This window comes from Sinocyclocheilus rhinocerous, unplaced genomic scaffold (genome assembly GCF_001515625.1).
Source record: "Sinocyclocheilus rhinocerous isolate Xijiao unplaced genomic scaffold, SAMN03320098_v1.1 scaffold2471, whole genome shotgun sequence".
NCBI classification, from domain to species: Eukaryota; Metazoa; Chordata; class Actinopteri; order Cypriniformes; family Cyprinidae; genus Sinocyclocheilus; species Sinocyclocheilus rhinocerous.
The window spans coordinates 101,793-117,636 of NW_015661927.1; the positions used below are offsets into that span (position 1 = coordinate 101,793).

The 15,844-nt window shown below is 37.1% G+C and overlaps 1 protein-coding gene across 4 annotated transcripts in view; it reads right to left on the bottom strand.

Annotated features, from left to right (window-relative positions):
- LOC107726930 (cyclin-dependent kinase 14) overlaps positions 1-15,844 on the bottom strand; it is a 166,377-nt gene that overhangs the window by 94,771 nt on the left and 55,762 nt on the right. For all 4 annotated transcript variants that reach the window (XM_016536623.1, XM_016536624.1, XM_016536626.1 and 1 more), the window contains exon 9: positions 12,736-12,829. In XM_016536623.1, the coding sequence (XP_016392109.1) occupies positions 12,736-12,829 (94 nt within the window). The remainder of the gene's footprint in view (positions 1-12,735; positions 12,830-15,844) is intronic.

A 15,844-nucleotide genomic window follows, 5' to 3' on the forward strand; every position in this document is an offset into this window, starting at 1 on the left:
TCCAAAGAGAAAGGAAAAATTGAAATCGCATCATATGACCCCTTTAAAAAAAAAAAAAGCAGATCCATCAGTGTGATCATGAAGGAATTGTAAATCTGGACAGTTTTCAGTCCTGCAGTTCAAGTGTAGTAATTAAAATGCAGCATTACTGCAGTTTTTAAGACTGTTGTCCTGCTTCTCTGTAACTTGTATTCTTTGAGTGTTTGTCTGAGACTAACATCTAGCAGACATTTCATTATCAAGGTTCCCCATTCCTAGTCCAGAAAAGTCACTTTCCCACAGAGTTTAGTTTGATCTGAATTAAACACACCTGAATCAACTAGTCAAGATCTCTGCATTTGCATTAACGGCCAGGTGTGTCGAAACTAAATTCTACAGGAGCAGGAACTTGCTTTACAAACACACCGTGTTTACACACGTCACTCAAACACAGAACCAGGAAACAGGAATCACATGAGTTCAGGGAAAGAGAAACTGAAGTGTAGTTGAGCTGTTGTGTGTTTATGTCTCTGTATTCATGCAGTAAAATGGCAGGAGCCAGAATTTCGGTGGATCAGAATGAGTTCATGTGTGCAGTGTGTCTGGATCTCCTGAAGGATCCGGTGACCATCCAGTGTGGACACAGTTACTGTAAGATCTGTATTACAGACTGCTGGGATCAGGACAGAGGACAGAGAAACAGGTATTTAAAAATAGACACTAATGAAATATTGCTAAACACTTCTTATGCTTCATAATATTTCTTGTACAATGATTGTACCCGATCATCACTTCTGGAGTTTGAACCTGCAGCAATTGTTTATCAGTTCAGATAAGTGACCTTTAAACAGCCACACCCTACGTTTACTGGATTCATCTGTTCACATCATGTTTTAGTGCCAGTAGTTTTCTGTGACATTTACTATCATCTGTTTGTCCTGCAGAAGCAGCTGAAGGAGACGCAGAAGACGTTCCAGCAGAGAATCCAGCAGAGAGAGAAAGATCTTCAGCAGCTGAGAGAGGCTGTGGAGTCTCATAAGGTGAGTCTGGAGAAGAAGAGAAGATTGTCTCAGTCTCAGTTCAGACTCACCGAAGCCTGAATCACTGTGTGTCCTAACAGCGCTCTGCACAGACAGCAGTGGAAGACAGTGAGAGGATCTTTTCTGAGCTCATCCGCTCCATTGAGAGAAGCCGCTCTGAGCTGATACGGCTGATCAGAGATCAGGAAAAGGCTGCAGTGAGTCGAGCTGAAGGACGACTGGAGCGACTGGAGCAGGAGATCAATGATCTGAGGAGGAGAGACGCTGAGCTGAAGCAGCTTTCACACACACAGGATCACATCCAGTTCCTGCAGGTAACAGAGATCTAGAAGCTCTAGTCTAGAAACATTCATTTAGTTTTGCGCGCTGAACATGGAAATATAAACAAGACGTTTAAACACTTTGCAGCCGAGTATCTCTTGCTTGTTTCAGAAACCAACAAGTTGATAAGCCAATAGACGTGTAGGTCGTGAGTGAATGATTGGGATCACTTGGAAATCACGTATAGTTTATTTTAAGTATCAAATACTAGAATCTGGAGCTCTAATGTGATATAATGAATATGAGGAGAATGAAGCTGATGCTGTGAAAGTGCTGGATTGAGGCAAGTTACATATATCTTCCAGCTTCGCTACCATTCGGACGTTCTTGCTTACTGCTCTGCGCTTTGCTTCCTATTTCTGTACTTTTCTCGGATTTATCTAAGATTTTTACTTCAGCAGATCAGAACAGTGCTCAAACAACATATTTTTGGCACAATCACTAAAACTTAAAACTCTTTGGGACTGGAATAATATCACGAAAAAGAAGACTTTGCCTCCCACTGCCAGCAGCTTACATTCCGGAGACTGGAAAACACAGCTGTCTACATTCAAACAGAAGAGAAAGAAAATGCCTCCTGTTGAATCTACTTGCTGCATAAACTGCCACAAACTTCTACAAAGGATTGCGGTTCTTGAAACAAAGTTACTTGCTGGACTTCCAAAACAGGCAGAACACTCAGCAGACCGTCATCATGGACCCCCTCAGCATACAGCCGGTGAGTCCCATGAATCTAGTCAATCTCAACAGTTTATACCAAGTGTAGAGAAACAAGCCGAAACTGATTGTCACACTAATCGATGGCACAAACAGGGAGCGAGACCCAAAGGCAGTAGAGGCATCAGATTGTCACGAGTTTCTCGTATCGCTGCCGTAGCATCCTCTACCCCAGATACGGCTATGACATGGCTTGTGAATACTGGTATTCTACCACCCCCTATACATCTTGAGAACAGATTTGAAGCATTAATGAATGCGGGTGAGGAATCCCCAAATGTGATTAAACATGGATCGGATCAGCTCCCTCCAGATACTCATTCACACACAATAACACAAAGACTGATCTCTCTGTAGAGTCCATCAGCAGTAGAATAGGAGTGTTTGTGGATCACAGTGCAGGAACTCTGTCCTTCTACAGCGTCTCTGACACAATGAGCCTCATCCACACAGTCCAGACCACATTCACTCAGCCACTCTATCCTGGGTTTGGTGTTGAATATAAATCATCAGTGAAGCTGTGTTGATGAATTAGAATAGACTGACGAGAGATTCTACCCATAATGCTTTGAGCTGCATGATAAATCAGTAACAGTGAGATGTTATAGAGTCTCTTCTTTTCTGACATTAATACTGCAGCTGAACTTCTGTCACTGAAATAACGTCAGAATAAATGTGTAATAATTCCTCATACAGACAGTAAGATCAGTGTGTGTGTGTGTGAGTCCTGCTGAGTGGCCATGTGTTTCTGTGCTTTTCTCAACCTGTTTGTGTTGATTTAGTTTTGAATGTAGTGTCACATCAATAATTTCTATTATTACTATCAAAATTCAATTCCTTCAAAGGAAAACCCTTCAATGGAGCTCCGGCCCTTTCCAGTGTTTTGTGTTCTTGTGTTACGAGTCACTGTTTTTATTGTCACACATTTAATTGCAACTCTATTAAGAGGACCAGGAGGGGAGAAATCCCCCCCAACAAATCACACCCTGACTATAAGCACTAGTAGTGATGACTGACTTAGTAAACAGCACTATTAAAGTGAGCTCACAGTCTGTCCAGCAGGGGGCAGTGTTGAATTATGAATGAAGATTTAATGAAGAGTGAATCTGGCTTTGTCAGAACGTTTATATGAAGTAAAAAATAAATAAATAATGAAATAATTATATGCTGAATATCAGCTGGACACAAGTGAATTATTCTAGCAGTAAATTAATTAGGTTTGTGCTGCTTTAGAATCTTAATGAGTAATAATTTAATTTGCACAGAATGCAAAACAACTTAAGAGTATTTAAATGCATTAAATGTCAACAACCAACCAAACACAACTAACAGCAGCATCTATCATACGTGAACCATGATGACCCATGAAACACACACACACACACACACACACACACACACACAGACATATCATAGACATATGGTGTTTTATATAAAGTTAATTAGAATGATTACAGACTAAACCCAAAATCAAACTCTAAAAGAAAACATACAAAAATGCATCTATGAATCATCTGTGGTCAGTCACACAGCAGCAATATTCCTCAGGGCTCCAGACAAAAAAAATCAATTAATAAGAAATTATAAGAAACAAAAATAGGCACCAAATTATTTTTTTAGTGCCACAGAATAAACATGTTTTATTTATTTATTTATTTATTTTTAAACACCTTAAGATTTCAGCCGTACTGTCATGTGTTTATGGTTTTAAGGTTCACTTAAAGTGGGAACTAAACGTCTTTTCCAACTTGAGAACTATATACAGTCACAAAGAACTGTTTATTACACAGAATCTGTGTCAGTATCACAGACCATAACTCTTGTCAGCATCACTTGGCCCTTCTGTAGTTTGGGCTCCTCCTCAATGCATCCTATAAATGTTGTCATACGTCACACATCCAGTCTGTTTTTCTTCATTAGCAACATGTAATTATATAGGAGGTGTTGAATTTTATCTTTAGCTCCTTGCATTCATTCTTATCATGTAGACAACAGGTTAAGTAAAAATACGAATATGCAATATAGCGCATTTATTTAGCAAAATCGACACACCTCAGCGGCATGTGCTCCGGTTGTATTGTAAACTGATAGATAGATAGATGGATAGATGGATAGATAGATAGATAGATAGATAGAGTATATTAACTTTATTAATATTCTTTCAGGTATTCACTGAAAATGAAATTAATTGAATATTAACAACATTGTGAGTAAATAATTGTACGAGTTACTATACTGTTCAGTTCTGTTGATCTACATCTGTTGTTCTGCTCTGTATCTGAGTTTTCTCTGACCTCCTTCAGAAACAGAGACATGAGAAATGCCCTGCGTCCCTGCCATCAGTCCACTTTCACAGTCCTGTACCTCGGTGATGAGAAATCTCTCTGAGAAACCGAGTCGAGCTCTGAAATCCCACAGGAGCTCCAGAACGAGCGGCTTCAGCGCTGGAATAACAGAAAACAGTCTCTCTCTCTCTCTCTCTCTGTCTATCACGCTCTCAGAGAGCAGGACCCTTTAAAACAACCTCCACTCAGGAGCAAAAGCAATCTGGAGTGAAATTTGTCTTCTAGATTGAACACACATCGGGGGGAAAGATCGAGCCCTGGACATCAAACATCCAACGCATGAATCTCTGAGAGCAGGTCACCTTCACATGACCACAGGAACCAGACCGGTTCAGTCCGGATCAGATCGGTTTGGGAGACCTTAAAGGAACAAAGCAATGACACGGAGACACCCTAAGAAACCACCCAGAAGACCCTAGCAACCAGACTAAGTGGTTTATTCAAAACTCACTCCATTTACTAGCTTTCTTACTGTAAATGATTCATTTGTGCACTTTATTCCGACAGTAGTGCAGAATATTTGTGGCATGAAACTATCTTAAAGGTCAGAGGGAGGATTTGACGTGATGAATTATGCTGATCCCTGATAGGAGAAAAACAGCATGAAAGAGAAAAAATGCAATGCTGAATTTCCTAAAAGGTCGTGCATTTATAATGAATTGATGCAAATAAATAAATAAATTCCCTGATTTATGCACAATCTTATTTCTTAATAACGCTTAATGACCAGACAACATGCAAGATCATTTCTAATCTAGAAAATGTCTAAATGTTTAACTTGAAGTCATAATGCAAGTATTTTAATGCATGAATTATGCCCTGTAATGCACCTTATAATGCACTGTATGATCTCATGAATAATTGTAACCACAGGTATATCACTAATCTATTCATTATTACACCTTTAGAAAGTATAATGCATTAAAACACATGACAAACCTTCAAATATTATAATGCATTTAACTTTGGTTACAATCACTTATGAAAATATATAATGCATTTCAGTGCATTATGAATAGCTTTATAATGCATTATACGTAAAGGCTTCAAGTGTTACCAAAAAAATTAGCACACACTGATTTTTACTCATTGCTCCAATTTTTTGACAAAGAAAATAAAAGTTACATCTTGTTGATTCAATATGTTTTGACATCACAACCAGAGAAAAATGCAATTATTTCAGATCTTATTTTTCTTGTGTTGTCGGGTTTATAATGAGCTGATTTGAAGTCCAGTGTGTTATTATGCATGTAAACATACTCAGTGTCTCAATGAATGCCATGAGTTTAGGGCAGGACTGTTTGTTGAACAATGGAGGACGTGAACGTGAAGCAGTCATTATTGCTGTCATTTAGTTTAGAGCTGCAAATATTATACAGCTTAATGTTGAACATAACAGATTCTACAGGAAGATCTTGTGTCCTTTTGCACAACAGTTGTAAAAATCTGATATCAGGATACTGGATATACCCAGCTCTTCCTCTGACACACGAAATGCTCAGATCTGTGGGAAAACTGGTTCATTCCTCATATTTTGCATGAGCTGATGGACCAATGAGGTGTGAGACAAGCGACTGATGGGCTGTCAGAGATACCTGGACTCGGCTGCGCAGGTCTCTGTGTGTGTGTGTGTGTGCGCGTGTGTCAGTTTAGAGGAGAGGACAGATAAACACAAAGGGCCTTCAAAGCTCAACTTCATGCAAATGAGATGCGAAAGACAAGCCGAGGTTCTGACGTCTGCCATAAATTTTAAGCTGATGCTTGAATGGCAGCATAATTCAGTCATTCTGTGTCAAATCAACTAAATTTCAGGAAATTCCCCCACATATATTTTTTATTTTGTTAATTTTTTCTAAAGAAAAACAAACATAAATAGTGATGAAAGCCAAAATATTACAGGTCATGGATTAATATTTACAGAATAATCCACTATTTTGTAGAGGAGGATCAAAATGACAATTTTCACCTGAGATTTGGAGCCAAATTATAGTGGGGTAAAAATGACTTTAGAAAGAGGGCATTATTATTACATGTTATCTTTACACAGAGATTGGTAGCTCTATTAGTAAAATCTGGTAGATTTTTGGTCTTAAACTTTTCTTTTGGTATCTTCATTTTTAAGGCCCAATATGGTCCCAATTCCAAAATTCCAGCGATACTGGAAAATATACAAATATATAATTAAATGTGAGTGTATATATTTTAATTTATATATTTATAAGAATAAAAAATATATTTTTTTGTAAAAATATAAATATGTAATAAAAGTGTGTGTGTGTGTGTGCGTGTGTGTGAGAGTGTGTGTCTGTGTGTGTGTGTGTGTGTGTGTGTGTGTGCACATATTAATTGATATATTTATATGAACATCTATAATGGCTCCAGCAGGTCTCTGGTGTTCTGTGAGACTGTAGTGGATGTGCTGTCGTGAAGCTCTCAGAAACAGAAGGAGGTGCAGATGTGGTTCAGCCGCCCGGAGCGGAGGGGATTACTGTACGGAGCCCGTGAGTGATGGCACATGTATTATGGATGGAGGGTGGAGGGGAAGGACAGGACGCTTTGAAGTGCGAGCGGAGCGGGTGGAGAGAGATCAGGGCTGCGGGAGCGAGTGGCAAACGAGTGTTTTGCAGATCACCGGGGAGCTGAGAGAAGACGAACCACAGCACACACTGACAGCAAAATCCCCGCAAAACCAGCACGAACCTGAGCCAATCAACATCTCACGCCTGCTGATGAACTTCAACACTCTATCCTTCAGTGCAGTTCAACAGCCTATGCACATAACAATACCTATAACAGTGTAGTGTTTACCTTCACGTGCTCTGCTCTTCAGCACAATGGTTACCACAAAAACTCCAACATTACAGAAACATCTTCAAATGTCAAACATAGCATTAAACACTAACATGTCTTTCCTTTCACTAAAAAACACATAAAATAACACTTAATTTCAACATACATTCTCCTTATCCAGTCCTATGCAAAGCATGCTGGGAACTAAAAATCCACAACCCAATTTCCAAAGTTACCAAGACAATTTCATTGAGTTACTACAATTTCATTTTTAAAGAAATTCAATTAATGCAGAAATTTGAGTTTACAATAAACAACATTAAGCTACTGTAATGATCAACATGATTATGTCAAATAACGTTTGCAACTTAAAAGGTTTAACTAAATTACTAAATTAGAATTTTTAACTTGCAACCATGCATTTATTTAAGTTGTGGTATAATCATTTTTTAGAGTGCTATAGCAGCATCCACATCAATGGACAATAACTATAAAGATAACTACAACAATAACTATAGCATCCACGCTAAGCATGTGCTTGCAAGTTAAATAAGAGTAAGTTTTGTCATCCGTCACTTTAAATCCAATTGATGTGAATTCTGATCGGCTGTCAAAGTTATTATTGTCCATCAGCTGGAGCTTTGGAAGGGATTCTCTGTGTTATTATCGTTATAGTTATGGTGTAAACTTTGCTTCATTAAAGCGATTATTAAAACTTTATGGTTTTTGGGGTAAGGCCTGTTCAAATCAATGACTATAACGACAACGATAAAGTTACAGTGATTGGTTTGAACAGGCTTTACCCCAAAAAACTGAATATCAGAAAATTTCTGTCTGCCCAAAAGTAATAACCACCAATCATTTCACAGATTGAACTCAACCAAACCAATACAGTTGAGTGACTGAAACAAAACTCTGAATATCTTTCCAGGATTTTACAGGTTTAACCTGACAAACTTTGTCAAATCCAGTGACCATGAGAACCCCAGGCACACTGAACCTGTATCTGGTTTACCGTGAGTTTCTTCGGATAAAAGCGGCAGGACTTGCTGTCAATCACTCCTGAAATGTCAACGGCAATGTCTGTGAAGTTGTCCTTTCACTAGCGGTCACTGCATGCCCTCAAGTGGCTAAAACAACGGCCACCCACATGCAGTAATTAATTCCCCCGCCAGAGCAGAGCGGCTTCACTTTCACAGATCAAATCTTAGGAGCGTCTGGATGCAAAGTTATGAGAGGTCAAGCCATGCCAACTCAACTCAACTCAACTCAACTCAACTCTGTAGGGCTGAAAACACATGCACCAACCCTAAAACGCTTCAAATGCTCATGAAGAAAGGACTGATGGAGGACACCAGCGAATAAAGTTTCTAACTGAGACCCATGAGAACAAAATGAGCTGAAAGGAGGTAAATAAAACACAATTTTCTCAACTCTATTCACTGGTGTCACTGTTGGAAAGTAAGTGGACGTGAAATACACGTGAGATGTCATATGAAAAGAAAAAGTGTCTCCTTAGCAATATTTACTAGCTGATTATCATGCCAATGCAATAACGCCAGTCTATTATGTTCTCAAACACTGCACAAAATCAAATCTCAAATCTTTGGAAATGGAGAGACTAATTACTAATCTGAATTGAAACGAACCTCAAATGACCTATGAAATTATCTGAGAGTTGTTAGTTAATAAATTAAAGGTTCTCCCCTGTGCCTGTCATCATTAATACACTTGAATTATTTAATGAGGATTAGATGAGCACTAATTAAAAATTATCCAAAAACTTTTTTTTTTATACAAGGATGGAAGTTAAAATTGGTGCACTGAAAAAAATTGGTGTGGAAGCTATTTTCACTCAGAAATTGCTAGTAAATTTCACAAATAGTTACAAAGAAAAGGCAAGTAATGCATTGAATCAAACATGACATTTTGAAAGACTGAAATAATATTGTCTTGTAAAACATACTCCAATAATCTTTGTTTTATTTACAAATTTTAGTTGTTTTAGGTTAAAATTTACCATTTTTAACAGTGTGGGGAAACAAATAAAACGTTTAAAAATCAGACACTGCAAAACACATATTTATCATTTACAAAGCACCGCATGAGATAAAAATAATATATATCACATATATATTCGTTTGCACTTATTTAGTTCCCTTGTTTTAATTAAATCATGACCACGATTTAAGAATTTATTTCCTCATTTTTGTAAATCGTGGTCATGTTGTACTAATTTGTTCTCTTGTTTTAATTAAATCGAAATGAAATAGTGCAATGTGGCCATGATTTAAAAACAAACAAACACTGATTTATTCAAATCCGTGCCAATGATTTAATTAAAACAAGGGAACAAATTAATAAAACGAGGGAACTAATTCTTAATTTTTGGCCACTATAATTTTTTTTGTTTTTCACATGTCACGTATGTGGCTCCGAAATCAAAAACCATTACAAACTCTAATCAATGTCTATTTTAATCACAGCTGATAATAACAACAGCTGAAAATCTCTCAAGTCTCAAACTGCTGTGATTTTACATACAAGTACCGTAGCTGTGTGTGTGTGTGTGCGTGTGTGTGTGTGTGTGTGTGTGTGTGTGTGTGTGCGTGTGTATGTGTGTGTGTCTCTGAAACCCCGGGTGTTTGCTCATCTGCCATGCTAATGAGCTTGTATGAGTGTGTGCGTGTGTGTGTGTGAGTGTGTGTGTGCGAATGTGCGTGCGTGTGTGTGCGTGTGTGTGCATGTTCCATGCATCTGTAATGAGAGCAGACAGTTCAATCCTGATGTCAAAGTGCTCACAGTACAAAGTCAGTGCGTGTGAGAACCGTTCACACATGATGGTGGTGTGTGTTTGCTGCAGATAGACCTGTCTATATTAATACGGAGCAGAGGAACACAGGTAATCTCCTGCTGGCTGACAGCTAGTTAAACACGCCGGTCCAGCCTGCTTTCTTTAATACATCACACACACTTACAGAACAAGTATCTGCAGCCCGCTCTCACACACATGCGAAAAATGAAGAATCAAATATAAATCCACCACGAATAAGATACAAACCTAGAATAAAATAATCCATAATAACACTTCCTCCAGTGAAAAAGTGCATCTCCTGTTGTCTCTCACGGTGGCCTGAGGGTGAGTAAATTTTCAGAAAAATGTACATTTTTGTGTGAACTATTCCTTTAAACTCATATCAGCATAACTAAAATTGCCCTATGCGATTCACCACAAAGAACAACACAAATAACAAGATGTTTTGCATAAGAAAAGACTCATTTCACATTTGTCTCCTCTAAAGCTTCAGAAAATCTCCAAATATTTATTTCATAGCACCAAACTCTAAGACAAACCATCTGAGACAAAGCTCATATATGAAACAACTGACAAACACATATTCTAGTTCTTCATCCTTAAACCCATATCAACATAATCAAAAGTCTCCTGAGTGATTCCAACCACAATAAAGAGCAAAACAAACAGATTTCTCTCAGATTTGGCCGCTCTCATGTGTGGCAGCTGTGCATGATGGGATTCAAAATGCATCAAAGCGTAAAGTGGATATTAACCTTGACGTAATGAGTTTATCTCCAGCTGAAAACAGCCAAATAAAGGAGAAATGAAACGCACAAACACAAGCATGAGACTCTAAACAGCAGCATCTCTCTCTCGGGAAGCAGAATGTCAATGAGAAGGTCAGAAGCGCTGGCCTCTCTTTTACTCGCAGCACAAAGCAGTCTGGCCTTTGGAAAGCAGTAATGAAGGATAATCTCTGAAAGACGGGTTAGATATGATGCCGGCCAGACTGACAGCCGCAGGTCGCTCAGGAAGAAAGAATGGGAAAACATCAGTGTCAGAGAACAGCTACGAGCTGCCAGACGCCCTGCGCTCCTCCAGATTCATCAAGAGCCCACCTGACAAAGAGCAAACACAAACAACAAGCACCAGCCAAAGCCTAATTAGACTGAAGGGGTGGGATCCTGACGGACCAAATCAAACAATCAGCTTTTCTGAACAAAGACGTCCTTCATTCAAGGACACAGAACTCAACTTCTGCTCTAGTTTGGGCTCAGATTCACAGAGGAACTCTCTAATGAGTCGTTTAGCATGCAAAAAAGTCAGAAAAATTAAAGAAAATAACCTCAACTCATAAATGGCACCTAAATTTTTATAATCATAATGCAAAATAACCAACCCACTGTCACGCTGAAGCAACAAATTAAAGCATTGTTACACTGTGCATATACTCTGCATCTCTGTTTTAATTCAAGGATTTTTTTGCACAACGTTGGCCAACTAAACAACACAATAATAAAGTGGTTTTCTCCAGAAAGTGTCTTCCTGATGATTAAATTACGCTATTATACTTAACTAAAACTGAAACTAAAATTAAAACTATTTTAAAAAAATCGTTACTTGAAATAAAACTAAACAAATAAAATGAAATAAAATATTAAAAACCCTTTTTATTTAGTTGCCAAGGCAACATTTCTTATTTTAAGTTAGTTTAACTTGATGAATTAAAATAAATACATCTAAAACTGAAAATAATAATTCATTAAAAATTAATTTAAAAACTACTGAAAATAATAAATGACAAAATGAAAATGCAACATATAAAAATAAAAACTAATCCAAAATAAAAACTATAAACAAAAAATAAAAATACCATTATTATATTATTATTAAAATTTTTTCCCCTAAAAATCTAATTATCTATTCAACCTGTATTTTAATTCTTCATAACCAAGCCAAGTAAAATATACAAATTGTCATGTCCTCATCGTGAACAGTGAAATCCACGTTAAAAAGAACACTGTGTATTAACACAGAGTTTAAATACAGCATTTTGTCATTATGTAACTAGATTCTATTTCAAAACATTTCAAAACATCCACACTGCTACATTTAAATTCAAAAAATGGAACCTGCAGCAGATTAAAAAATGGAACTGACACCAAAGAGCCACACATTCCCAAACATTCTCTTTTTGTGTTCCATTTAAAAAAACAACAGCACACAGGTTAGGAAATGACATGAGGGTGAGTTAAATAATGACAGAATTCATTCTCAGGTTAACTAGTCCTCAAACAGGTAAACCCGCAGTGCGTCAAAGAGACCCTGATGTTCTTTGTTTTCACTCACATCAGCAGACGGCTGCTGAATTTCTCTGCGGGTCGATCAATACAGCCGGTTTCCCTGCTTCTGTCATTCCCTCTGACACTCACGGCCCGCGGGAGTCCGTTTCACCCATGAACCCCGGGCCGCCCCGCTCTATTCATCTCCGTAATTGTCTGTATGAATTATGTACCTGGCTCGGAGGGTGAATATGAATCCATTACTCTCTACTTCAATTATCAGAGCGGACATTATGGAAAATGACAGGAGAAATGATTACTGGATTCATGAGATGTAATATGCATGACCTCCCAGAGTTGTGTACATTCATCTATCACTCCATATCTTTGCATTCATGGACAATTTTTCTTCATCCAGCACCCGAGGCACTAAACGGAGAGGAAAGCAGAGAGGAGACACTTACCAGAAATATCCTCTCCAGCTGATCCTGAATGTCCTTCATGCCCGGGAATGCCGCCACTCCCTGGATCATTTCCACGAAGATGCATCCGACACCCCTGAAACACAAACAAACAGCACTGACTCTCTAACCCTCAGAAAGTGAAATGGTGATTTGTGCATGAATATCAGAATCAAAACAGCTTGTAACGCTCAGATGAAAAGCAGAAAAGCAGGAACGAGCTTGATTGTTTTGTAACTGTAACTGCATGCAAGCATCAGTGTGATTAAACATTCAGAACAAGCCTTCACATAAGGGATTCCCAAACCTTTTGTCAGCTGAACCCATCTGAGCTAAAATATTTACTTAAGACAGGGTTATTATAGTTAACTGGAACTAAAAGTTACTTGAAATAAAATGTTGACTGAAATCAAATCTAAAATATGTAAACTTATTTTGTTTCAGCTAGTTTCCAGAGCAACATTTCTAATTTTAATTCACTTTCATACCTGCAAACTCTCAAGAGGTGGAAAAGATGACATGTTTGCGAATGTAATCCTTGTAGGGGGTCTGAAGAAAATTTCTGTGCATGCCAATGAAACATTATGGCGCACTCTGACAAAATAATTAAGGGAAAAGATGACATTTGCTTCAAGTAAAAAAGCAAAACACACATTTATTGACACCACTTAAACTTTTTGGAACACCAGCCACAACTTCATGCTGAAAATGTTTATTTCTTCTGTCTTTCGGCATGCACAAGTCTTTCAAGTGCCCGTTATCGCATTTTTTATAAATTGTAAGCATTTCGTTATAACTAATTACAAAGTAATTATTAGAGCCCGACCGATATATCGTTTAGCCGATATTATCGGCCGATATGAGCCTGTCGCCGATATATCGTTATCGGCGAATATGCTGCCGATATGAACTTTTTTTTTTTCAGAACATATAACGCAGATAAAATGCTTGGAATGGTGTAATTACTTAGTTTGTCCAGCAGAGCGCGCTCATATTAGTAATTTAGTTTTTGCCATTTGTAGTACAGTAGTTTTTGTTTTTTATATACTGTATGTCTATAGAGTTTTTATGCATCTTTATTTCAGTTCTTGTTTGAGTTACTTTAATATATCAAATATTGAAAAATGAAATGAAATGAAAATGTTGCCTTGACAACTAGAAGAAATTATTTTCTAATATTTTATTTCATTTCAGGTCATGTTTATTTCAAGCAATTTTTTTATGCTTTTAGTATTAGTTTTTAGTTAACTATAATAACCCTATAATGGACCCTTTTCACAAGACTGTGATGACGCTTTTAACGGTCATCAGCATCGTAAATCCTCTAAAGTTTTTCATATTTGTATTTTTTTTTAAATGTATGTACATTTATAACACTATTCTTTGTATTATATCACCTTTGCATCAAATTACAAAAAAACAGTTAACGCTAATGCTGTGTTTTTAATGCAGCGTCGATTCATGCATTTATTTTTTAAATGCGTTATTTTGATTCACGCTTATTATTTTTCGATCTGTGACCATTGTTTGCTATTCTGAAAACTTTGCTTTCATTTTTAAACTTTGTGCAATATTATTTTTACTTGCGTTTTAAAATTTTGGTTTCATGCTTATTATTTTTTATCCGTGACTGCAATACTTTTGGCGGAAAATTTATCCCATAATTGACAAACATCTGATCTTGTGAGATGATTTACACAGAGTGAAGTGAAAGTGAACAGCGAGCGCTCATTCAAAACGGTCATCAGCATCGTAAATCCTCTAAAGTTTTTCATATTTGTATTTTTTTTTAAATGTATGTACATTTATAACACTATTCTTTGTATTATATCACCTTTGCATCAAATTACAAAAAAACAGTTAACGCTAATGCTGTGTTTTTAATGCAGCGTCTCTGGGAGGCTCTCTCTTTGACTGCCGTTATCAGTCTCTCTCAATTTTTTTCCTTTTATTGAAAGTCACGAAAACACTATTGTGGAGTTTTTCTTTTGCTATTTGAGCAAATGGGAATGCAAAAAATATATATCTGTGGTACTCTCCCATTCACTGCTCTTCAAGTTAACCCAACTATGACGACTTCCGCTGCTGGACAAACATCTGATCTTGTGAGATGATTTACACAGAGTGAAGTGAAAGTGAACAGCGAGCGCTCATTCAAAAGCAGTTTCAATACCCCACATACTGATAGCGCGAAAATTATATCGAATATTAGAAAGTTTGTGGGAGTGGGCGGTAACGGTCAGAAATTCAGAGAACAGTCCCACGCAGGGCTTTGATCCCAAGCCCAGAGCAGCCCTCTATCATGTGGATCAGTTTGCTCATGTATGACCTGATCTGAACCCATGTGAGAGCAAAGAAAGAAGTCAATATTTGACTATATTAAGATCACACCGCCCTGCATCATATTTGCTGAATGAAATCCAATACATCTCTTACTAATTTTGAGCTGCTGATTCCAGAAATAGTGTCTATTTTGCTCAAGCACGTCACACTTTATCACAAAATATGATGAATTTGTAGCATTTTTGCTTTTACAACCATTTGTGTGGTGAAGAAGTCTTATATTTTTCCTTAATCAGCAGAAAAACACACGATTCCTGTCTGAATCTGAGCCAGATTACAATTATCTGATCAATTCTCAGCTCATTTTCACATGCATGACTTTATTTTATTTCTAAATATTTCATGGTTAGAATTATGATCCATTGACAGAAGAAAATGCAAACATAAGCCAACTGTTTTCAGCTTTTACTGCATCCAAACAGCCACAGAAAATCACAGATTTTGTGAAATACGATTATTTATTTATAAACTTGTTAATGAAAAATAGTAAAATATTTGAACATATTTTGAGTATTTGAACATATTTTCTCACTCTCTTGTAGATTGTAAGTTAAATTATATATTTTGAATACTTCTGTTTGTCAGAAACTTTTGTCATATGACTGCTTTTATTTTAATATGTGCATTAAATCTGATACATTTATATATAAAATTGTTTTGTGAAAACACTACATGATGGAAAGTTTTTAAAGTTTTTATTGAACTCATCATTATTAAATTAGGTCATATTAGGCAAAAGAGGAGGGCTGTTATTAATTTTATTAATTAT